The sequence below is a fragment of the Struthio camelus genome, chromosome 1 (assembly GCF_040807025.1).
Source record: "Struthio camelus isolate bStrCam1 chromosome 1, bStrCam1.hap1, whole genome shotgun sequence".
NCBI lineage: Eukaryota > Metazoa > Chordata > Aves > Struthioniformes > Struthionidae > Struthio > Struthio camelus.
Genome location: NC_090942.1, coordinates 22,671,266 through 22,681,746, shown reverse-complemented (window position 1 = coordinate 22,681,746; position 10,481 = coordinate 22,671,266). Strand labels below are relative to the sequence as shown.

The following is a 10,481-nucleotide window of genomic DNA, read 5'->3' as shown; positions in this document are numbered from 1 at the left end:
TCTCAAACTTCCGCCCCAAAATTACTACTGGAACACAAAGACACCTCAGAACTCAGGAGCAAAGGAGTTTGCTAAAGATGCGAGCAACAGGGAGTTTTGACCTGACGTTTTGGCATGGCTATTGCGTATTCTAATTAAAAACCTGTTTTGCTCGAAGTTATAGCAATGGAAATGAAACTGAGAGTAGTATTGTCCCAGGATGAGGCATTCTGGAAAAAGGAATATGTCTGACAGCTGAAGTGCACTACTACTGCTACTGAATCCCAATTCAGTACACTGCACAGGTTAGACATTTCATCAATAGGACTGTAATAATAATTTCATTAACAAGGTTTTATAAAAGCAATATAAACATTTTAGAGAAGCATGACAGTATGCCATTATACAAGAAAATTAATTTCCTCACTAGCTGAAGACATATGAAAGTCAACTGCATATCTTGCAATGCCTTTGAGTAGTTTCTGTATTCAGTGTGGAGACCCATAGTAATGGAGATGATGTAAAATCCTAAATTGAAAAGTACTACTTACCTCTTGTGATATGGTCAGAAAATGCTAACGAGAAATTAGCCACGTAGTATTCTCAAAGACTCACTAAGCAATGGATAGCACTGGGAATGCTATTTGCATCTCTGCCTGGGATCTTGCTTCGCTTACAGTTTCCATCTTTTGCTCATCTGGCTTGAGGAGTAGATTATCTTTTGCAATGAGACTCAGGGGGGAATCTCACATGGGACTTTCGGGGGCCGCTGTTGGACAACAGTATCTAGTTGTGGACATTCCTGCACAAACATGTTATGCCTTCCCTGTTGTTCACTGTTATCCTAAGCTTAATCAAGTGAATATTTAACAGAGCCAGGCCACCTAGAAAATACTTTCCAGCAGGGAAAGTCAAGACGGAATGAATGAATGAATGAATGTATAGTTAGTGTTCTAATAGAATAGGTTGATGCAGCATAAGAAATAAAAACTCTCCTTTAAAAAATTCTTTATGCTTCCTGTGGGTTAATTGTATTTTGTTTAGGTGCTACTCCTAGCGCTTACTCGAAAGAGCTTAGTCCCCTACCCGGGGTAATCCCGGGCTGCTGTGTATCGCGGCAAACGTTAATATTGAGCTCCCAGCTGCCGGACCTTCTCATCCGAGTCTGCAGCGCCACGGGAAGCGGGAATAATTCCTCTGCATATCGTCCTCCCCTTATTACACTGCAAATCTACCAAGGGCAATGTAAGGACTTTACGTATTTACTTCTCCCTTTGGGGACTGCAGATTGCTGGCGGGGCGCTAACCAGAGCACAGGTGGAGAGAGCCGGTTGTTTAAAACTGAATTAACCTCCTGCCTTGGGAGGGTCAGGCTGGTCGACGGCTCCCGGGTCGACGGCGCCACGCCGAGCACACGGCAGAGCCACCCCGTCGGTGCCCGCTGGCGGGCCGCTTCCCCGCGCCGCGCCGCCTCCGCCTCCGCGGGCAGCGCCAGCGGCGGCCGCGGCCGCGCGCAGCTCCCGCGCCGCCTCTACCTCGCTGCGCGTGGCCGCGGCACGGCTCGGCTCGGCTCGGCTCGGCTCGGCTCGGCACGGCTCGGCTCGGCTCGGCTCGGCACGGCTCGGCTCTGCACGGCTCGGATCGGCTCGGCTCGGCTCGGCTCGGCTCTGCACGGCTCGGCTCGGCTCGGATCGGCTCGGCACGGCTCGGCTCGGCTCGGCATGGCTCGGCTCGGCTCGGCTCTGCACGGCTCGGCTCGGCTCGGCTCGGCTCTGCACGGCTCGGCACGGCTCGGCTCTGCACGGCTCGGCTCGGCAGGGCTCGGCTCGGATCGGCTCGGCTCTGCACGGCTAGGATCGGCTCGGCACGGCTCGGCTCGGCACGGCTCGACTCGGCTCGGCTCGGCTCGGCTCGGCACGCAGCCCACGGCGCCGCTCGGCCCACCCCCGGCGAGCCCGCGGCGAGATCAAGCGCCGGCGCCGGCCGCGCCCCCGCGCCGGGCAGCGTAAAAGGGGACGGGGCGGCCGGGCGCCGCCACTCGCGCCGGCAGCGCGACGGGGGAGCTGCCAGAGCGCCCCGCACCGGCGGCTGCCCGGGAGACCCGGCGGGACCTGCCAGCGCCCCGACGGCCCGCGCCGCCCTCCCCTCCCTGCCTCGCCCCGCGGCGACAGACCAGCGCCAGCGGGGAGCAGCAGCCGAGGAGGACGCGGGTCCCCCCTCACCGCACCAACGGCCGCGGGCTGGGCCACAGCCGCCACCATGACTATGCTCAAGCTGTCCCTCATGGCCTTCAGCTTCGTCTTCTGGGCGGCAGGGCTGACCATGCTCATCATCGGCCTCTGGGCCAAGGTGTCGCTGGGCAGCTACCTGGTGCTGTCGGCCAACGACTACCCCAACGCACCCACCATTTTGTTGGCCATGGGTGCCACCGTCATCATCTGGGGCTTCCTAGGCTGCTTCAGCGCTGCCACGGAGCATCGGGGCCTCCTGCGCACCTATGGTGCTTTTCTGACTGCTGTGCTGGTGGCCGGGCTGGTGGCAGGGCTCTCAGGACTCTTCTACCGCCAGGACATTGCGCAGGGTTTCCAGGAAGGGCTACGTGAGGCCCTGCGCACCTACGGTGAAGATGAGGGGCAGGCAGACGCGCTGGATGCTTTGCAGCGCACTTTGGCCTGCTGCGGCGTGGAGAGCTACCGCGACTGGCTCACCTCCCCCTGGGTGGTGGAACAAAACGGCTCTGTGCCGCTCAGCTGCTGTCGAGCCCGCCGTGGTTGCCAGCACAGGCTGCCCAACACCCGCGGGCTGCACCGTGATGGCTGCTTCAGCAAGGTCTCAGCCTTCGTCAGCAGCAACATGTTCTATGTTGCCACTGCTGCCCTGGGGCTGGCACTGCTGCAGCTCATTGGCATTGTGCTAGCCTGCCTGCTGGCTGCCCGCATCCCTGCCCACCCACTGGGCATCACCAGCCCAAGCTGAGACCCCCCCCCCAGCTTCTGCCACTTCTCCCCTCCAGGCTCCTTCTTCCCTCCAGACCCAGGAGATCTGGGTGCTCCCCATCTGGAAAATCCTCCGTATTCCCCAGTTCCACCTGAGCTTCCTCTACCAAATCCTATTCCTCCTCTGGAGCCTGTGCCACAGGCATCAACACTACAGGAGGCATCTCCAACTGTATCCCCGCACTGTATCTTTGGAAATACAGTGGCTCCACAACCTCTCAGAGCTGGGAAGGTGCCTCCAATCCAGGCTGTGGCCCCTGCATGGTGGCAGGTCCCCTCTGCCCCTCTGGAGCCTCTGGACGCTTTCCAGACAACGGTGGCAGCATGGACAGCTGGGTCAAGGCTCACCAGTTGTCCTGGTGATGTACACATACTGAGGCCCTGAAATGGGGCCCAGGAAGGAGGAGGGGGATCTGTGAGGACAAGAGAGCTGTCTCTCAGTGTTACGTCGGGTGAGTTTTCTTCTGAGACTGGGAACTGATGACAGCACGAGGTTACTAAAAAATAATTGGCAAATTGCAGCTGCTGGAGTGCCCAAGGTGCGGGACTGGTCTGCCGGCTCCCAGACAGCTGTGCCAGCAGCTGCTGTCAGGGGTGGCATGGGGAACTGCCCAGACACTGCATGACCCACCACTGCATTTTGCTGTCTGGCAGGTGTCCTGCACTGCACTCCTGTGCAAAGATTTCCTACATGTGTTTTGTGTAGGTTAAAGATATTCAGTTGCTACGAGTGCTTTTCCTGCCATAGTATTCCTGATCCTGATATCCATCTAGAGGAGTTTTAAGTTCTACTACTTCCTCCTTTAGGATGTGCCCGTGCTCTTAGCCAGTGCTTTGCAGGTTACGTCTCTGCAGGGCTGAGCAGGCCTTCCTTACCCCTGGGTCCCTGTCATAGAAGAGGATGGCAAAAGCTGTAGAATCAGAGCTGACTAGGTAGTGAGAGATGGGGAGAGCATCTTTCCCTACCAAAGTTTCTTTTGAACTTTTGCTATTGACTTCAGTGAGTGGAACAGAGTGTAGAACAGATCTAAAAAGCAACCTTCAGCATTCTTGAATTCTTGACTTTTTCTTTTTTTGAAGAATTTGTCCCTGAGGTCCCCCCCGCCCCCCCATTTTCAAAGCCAGATCTATATAACCTCAGAGTAAGCAGAGGACCCCACGACTTGCTGTGTAGCCCTGGGTGTGCACAGGATGGACAGCAGTGCAGATCCGATTAATTTTGTTTTTTTCCAACAGTTTCATGCTTGTATTCAGAGCCTTAGGAAAAGCAAGTCCTTCATGTTTAGAGTCATGAACTTTCAAAGCTTCCCCCCCCCCCCGTTTCCTCCCACTTCTCAAAAATCTTTGAACTGGGCTTTTACCTGTGTCTCTGCTTCCAAGCTCAAAGACACGCTGAACACTCGTCTTACCTAGCAAACTGGGGAGGGAGAGGATTTCGGAAAAGAACCAAGAGCTTTTGTAAAGGAAGTCTAGGATTTGGCATGTTTTGGGAACTGAAGAAAGGACAAATGACAACAAATACCAGCAAGACAGGGACTCTCTAATGAAGAAGGACATGAGCGATCGCTTCGGAGGGAGGAGTGGATTCCCCTCGGGGAGAGGGGGTTAGAAGTAAACCTCTACGGCCCGAGCCACGAATGCGCGCGGTGGGGAGCGAGCAGGGCTCCCATCGTTTTCTTCCTCGCTCGGCTTTACCACTTTTTCCAGTTTTGTCTGGTTTTCTCTTCTCTCCCCACTGGAGGGCGACTGCCTGATTGCTAGGACTAGCCAGGCGGGAGCTCCGTCCCGTCGGTGGGGCGGGCAGGAGCCGCAGAGGACGGAGCTTGCCGCAGGCCGCTGCTTCGAGCGGTGCCAGCTCCTCCCGGTGAGACGGGCGAAGGGAGGAGCAAGCCGGTGGCTGCCTTTCCGTGGGGAAAACCGGACCAAACGCTGGCCCTCCATCCGCCCCGTCCTGCGAGAGCTGTCCCGCTGCCGCCCAGCCCCAGAGCATGTGCGGGGGACTCCAGCAGGGGAAGGATCGTGCCAGATGCGGGGCTAACCCTCCTCCGGCTGTTTAAATCCTCGCGGTTTCTGTAAAGAGTCCTGCCCCAGGGTTTCTGTTTTCCGCCCTTGGAGATCTTCAGCCCTCGCTGAAAATAGACTTCTAGGATTTTGTTTGACAGTGCTCCTGGGCAAGAGGTCATATTCGTTGCCAAGGATTCTGATTTTAGATATCTTTCCTGCTTTTAATGGTTTATGCCAGTTAAAAATACCTGGAAATACTACCCTTTCATTGTCTTTTCTAGCAGTGAATACCCTTTTTTTGTCCTCTACCAGTCTCCCCTTTTTTTGGGAGAGGCTTTGCTCCGCTGTACTGTGAATCTGTCCCAGCTGCAGGATTGTAACTCTTACCTACCTGGGGATAGTGCTGCAATTTGTCGTGTTAGTAACAGCCCCTGGCTTGCTGGACCGCTGTCATAAAGGTGCAGTATTTCCTGAAGATTGCAGCAGGCTTGTGCAGAAACCGTAAAGGGAATTGCCATGATTTACATTAACAATTGCGCAAGCTTGACGGCGGTTGAGACTGTGAAAAATAACACAACGTAAATAGTGTGACATTGCTCACCAGATATATATATAGTAGTCTAAAGTTTAAAATAAGTTTCAGATGAGGACTGTTTGAATCCAGAAAAGTGTTTACAAACAAAAATCTACACGGAGCAGCCGGGAGTATCTGGCACGCACTGGAGTACACACTGATTTTCCTGCTCTATTTAGTTCCATGAGCAAAGATCATTTATATAATCCCTGGGGGGGTCAGTTCTTCTGGCCAAAGCTCAGGAAGTTAAAAGTGTAAAAGGAAAAACTGGGTTCTGTTATGATAATCTCTATTTTTTTTTCCTGAAGTGTCAGCAGCTGGGAGGAATAAGGTGTCCTTGTGCTAGGAAGGATTACAAAGCCTTGCTTAAGATATAAAGGGTCCTGTTTGTATGCCTGTTTGGAGAGCAGTTCTAGTCTGCAAGGATGGAGCTTTGTCTGTAAACTGAAGAGCAATTCTGGATTAATGTTTATGCTGTGTTTGGGAGTTAGTGGTGGCTTGATTGTCGGTTTTTCCAAATATTAGATGACTATGTAACTAGGTAATATGATAATCACGTTCCACGTGAAAAGTGCGATGTAAACAGGCTTCTTATAGTCATTTGATTATTCATCTGCATAGGTGAACTCAGGAAATGTGTTGGGATATCTCTTTATAGAGAAAACAGTGTTTCTTTTTTTAATCACTGATTTTTTTATTGTTTATTCTTTTACACAATTTCATTTTTATTTTTGTTTGTAACTGTCTTCCTACTAACACTGCTTTTTGGAGTTATGTACTGGTGGAACTTGTGTTATTTTCCACAATTCAAGGGCATTTTGTACAGTTTTAACAATGGGCAAAAAGTTTTGTTTGTATGGGTAATAGTATTAGTGTTTCAGAAATAAAGTCTAGCAAGTGTTATGAGTGAAGCTGTCTATATTTTATATAGGCAGATGCGAGGTCACTGTAGACTGAGTTGGATCATGCCGGGTTCCATTTAAAAGCTGACTCAAAACTTGTATTTCTGTATGTGTCTTCATGGTTCAACTATGCACAAGTGAAATGTAAATGAAATGTACACTGAATGTAAAGACAGAAACCTACTGTGGTTTCATATTCAGAAAGATCCATTAAAGAACCAATAAAACAAACGTTGTGAAAGGTGTTGGGGAAGGGGCATGGAGTTGCGCTGGGTTTATCACTACAGTCTTCTTCCCTTGAATCAGTAAGCTTTGAAAACTTACAAGAATATGGCGTTGCTTTTTTCTTACTACACTGATTCTGATTATTAAAATTATTTCTGATATTGATCCTGATTACATGAGGTGACACATGCACTCAATCAGAACGAAGGATGCTGTTAAAACTCATTTAGTCAAAAAAGCTTGTGTTGATGTTCACCTCAGTGGGTTTGTTTTGTTTTTTAAGTTGCTAAGATAATTTTTAATTAAAATAGGAATGACACAGTTCTAAGCATACCAGTGCGTGTGTGTGTGGAGATCAGACCTGAATCTGAGGATGTCAGCTTAATATAATGAATAATTCAAAATGTAAACTGTCACTCTCCTTTCTTGGCCTGCAGTCACTGAAATAGCCATAAACCTCGGCATGTGATCACACAAGGTTAAGCATATTTATACAACTGAAAAGTTCACTGACTTGCTGTGGATTTTAACAGAAATGTTTATTGCTAGAATAATAATTCACAACATCAACTTTTTAAAATATACAGAAGAAATATCTTTATTTTCAAATTAATTCCCAGAATGAATCCACATTTACCCCACCAATAGCTTTTACCCCACCAGTGAGCCAATTTTAATTTAATTTTCCAAATGGTCTAGATTCAAGGTTAGTTTTTTTCTGGAACAATCGGAATGGCTGTAACTGGAAAATGTTACACCAGACAGCACCATCTCCCCCTTGCTCACACATGTATTTGTTTTCTGTCATCTTCTTCAACATGTTACTCAACAAAACGGTTCATTTTAAAGGCTGATCCCATCTTCGACAAAAAGCTGAACTCAGTTTTAGAACTGGAGATTATTTGATCAGTTGAAAATATACCAATATAAGAACAAAATATGTTGCAATAGTAGAAACAATAGTTTTATTGTTTGACCAAACTGAGATTTAGCATTCACAAGGTGGTAGGATTAGGCCTTGTTACGAAACAAGGTATATTTTATAACATTGATTATTTTTTCTGTTAAGTGAATGCCAAGACTATGACTCTTTCAAACTTCAAGAACAGTTTGATGCTGATCTTTTGTCCAGCATGAGTTATTTACTGTACTTGCATGTTCACATTACAGATAAGCAGAACTGAAAATGGGCTTTGTAATGAATCATGAATTCTTACAGAAGTTTTTCCTGGTTTTCCTTCAATTTAGATATTAGTGGTAAGATTGGCTAAATCAGAGAAGAAAAAAGATTTTGTCCTTGAAAAAGTGATCTTCATGCTTCTGTATTTATCTTAGCAATCACTTACTACCTCTGTGATTTCCACTGGTATCAGCTGATAGTGTATAAAGACCCTGGCAAGAAGAGTAGTCCTCCTATTATTTCCACAATTAAATTACAGTAAATATGCAGTAAATACCCAGCAACCTACAGGAGATTTTGGTAATTCCGTTAGAAAGGGCTGGAAATTCAGTAATAATAAAATATTTTGGGCACTAATAGAAAAAGCATGTCCAAAAACGGTTTGGGAGGTCAAGCTAAGAAGTCTTACCACAGTCTTATTTTGAAGTGCCGCAGGATGTCGACCAGCAACTAAGACATGAGTCACACGACTAACAGGGTCCAAGATTTTCTTTTTGTCTGAAATCTCTTCAGCTGAGGAGGACGGTAGGTACCACTGGAAAGGTAACACTGTTTTGTTTATTTTATTGGCTGAGCTGTGCTGGCAACAGCATGGAACAGAGCAAGTTGTAAGATGCTCCGACTTTAAAAAGATGGCTATAGTTTCGAAAGGCCCATATAATAGCCGAAGAACATCTGAAAGATGAGAAGTTACATGTGCAGTCCCTCCTCTCCATCCAACCTTGACCACACATCTCTGCATCAGGGGTCCTATCAGAGCCATGGTCACTTCCCCATTACATCCCAAATTATGTCTCCAACAATTGAAGAAAGCATTTATTTGTAGGAAAAGGTCTTTTCACCAGGAAAGCAGACAGTGCACACTGGTTTATTTTGCACGCATATTATTTCATGAGCTTTTTGGTCAGGTGCCAAAGCATGAATGAATAGCCAGCAAAAATACAGCTACAAGAGTTTAGATCTGACTAGAGACTTGAAGAAGGAAGAAAACAAGGAAATGTCCAAAGGTAAAGGCCAATTCAGTGACAGTGAGACTGCAAAGGAGGAGAAAACAGTGAGAAGTTCTGGACCGTAATAAAGAAACAATTTTCTGAGCAGAATCTGAGCATGAACTGTGCAAAGGACTTCACTACGAGTAAATCTCTTTTTTCATTAGCCTTCCAGTACTTGCAATGTATAATTTTTAATGCCATTATTTCATTTGTGCACTATCAAAAGTTAATGGGAGTCACTATAGAAACCATCATGCCCTTGATTTTACGCTTTTCAGAATGGTAACATGGAAAATATATGCAGAGCAAACCAGAGTGTAAAACAACCATGTCAGTGGTAAGATCTCTTGCGGTGCTTCTCTGTTTCCCTCTACTTTAGAAGCTGACCATCGTTGTAAAATAAGATTTTTAACACTGGTATATTAATTGGCTAAACACATCTATCTGTGTAATTTTATTTCAGTTTATATTTCTTATCTAAGCAACATATCATTCTGTCCTTGATATTAGCTTTCAGTACACCATGTACCGTCTATTGTAGAGAGGAAATCTTTTATTAATGACTTTAATCCATATAATAAAATTTAGCAGAGAATCTTACCTGGACTACAGCATTAAATTATTGAATTAAGCATTATTTCAAAGGATATAATTCTACAAAGATTTCTCTAATCTGCTTGAAGCAATTTCTCTAAAGCCTTGTTTGTCCGTGCTGTTAATGTCTAGAATCACTCTTAGGCTGCACTCACAGCAGCAAAGTTTTGAGACAAATAGTGCTTAAAGCCTGAATCTTAGGCTTCCCATTTTATAAATATTGACTGTTTTGTAATTTCAGGGTACTCAAACTGCCACATTATGAACATTATGCTTGTGTTTGTTGTTTTTTAACAATATACTGGGTCTTAGGGAAGGCCACAACGAAACAAAGGGAGCTGCAGTGCCCATATTGACCAAGAGAGGCAACTCATTGGAACTGGAGATTCTTGGAAAAGCATCATATCCCAGCACTGCAACAAATCAGTCAAATAGTGCTTGGTGATTAATGTTATTAGGTTGCCCAAAATGTCAGTCCTACAGCTAGCCACATGAGATACATCCATCTTAAGCTACCAGCATTTTAAAGCTGCAATACACTTTCATAGCAAAACCTAAGAAAAGAGACCTTTCATGCTTAGTGTTTGATGGCTGCTGGTAGCTCCAATTCTTCCAGGTCGAGAAGAGAGGATGCTGGGGTTGATCAGTGCGAGGACTGACTGGAGAGCCAGGATTGATGATGCCTTGGGTAAAATATCCATGTTGATGAGAACAGTCCTATGGATTTCTTTCAGTTCTGAGTGCTTCTTCCAGTTCTCCTTCTGTGCTGTTTAATTTCCTGATGTTGCAGACACCATTATATATGGTGCCTGCTACCTTTTAATAATTTACAGGTAAAGTAACCACAACAGCAGTGTTGGAAAAATGGCCTGAGCAATACAGTGCTCTACTTCCTGGGCCTTATACATCCTTGCCACTACATAAAGGAAATCTCTCCAGGCAGTGGTTGTCTTCATTTCTGAGTCAGATTGTTTACTTTTTATAAACTTTATTTCATGTTGTTTTAAAAAATGTTTGTTACTGTTTATTGAAAGG

General features: G+C 46.8%; 1 protein-coding gene across 1 annotated transcript; it reads left to right on the top strand.

Annotated features, from left to right (window-relative positions):
* Positions 1 to 2,130: 2,130 nt before the first annotated feature.
* On the top strand, positions 2,131 to 6,669 carry LOC104151529 (tetraspanin-7-like). The gene has a single exon (XM_068931391.1). The coding sequence runs from the start codon at positions 2,239 to 2,241 to the stop codon at positions 2,953 to 2,955; it is 717 nt and encodes a 238-aa protein (XP_068787492.1). The 5' UTR covers positions 2,131 to 2,238; the 3' UTR covers positions 2,956 to 6,669.
* Positions 6,670 to 10,481: the final 3,812 nt, after the last annotated feature.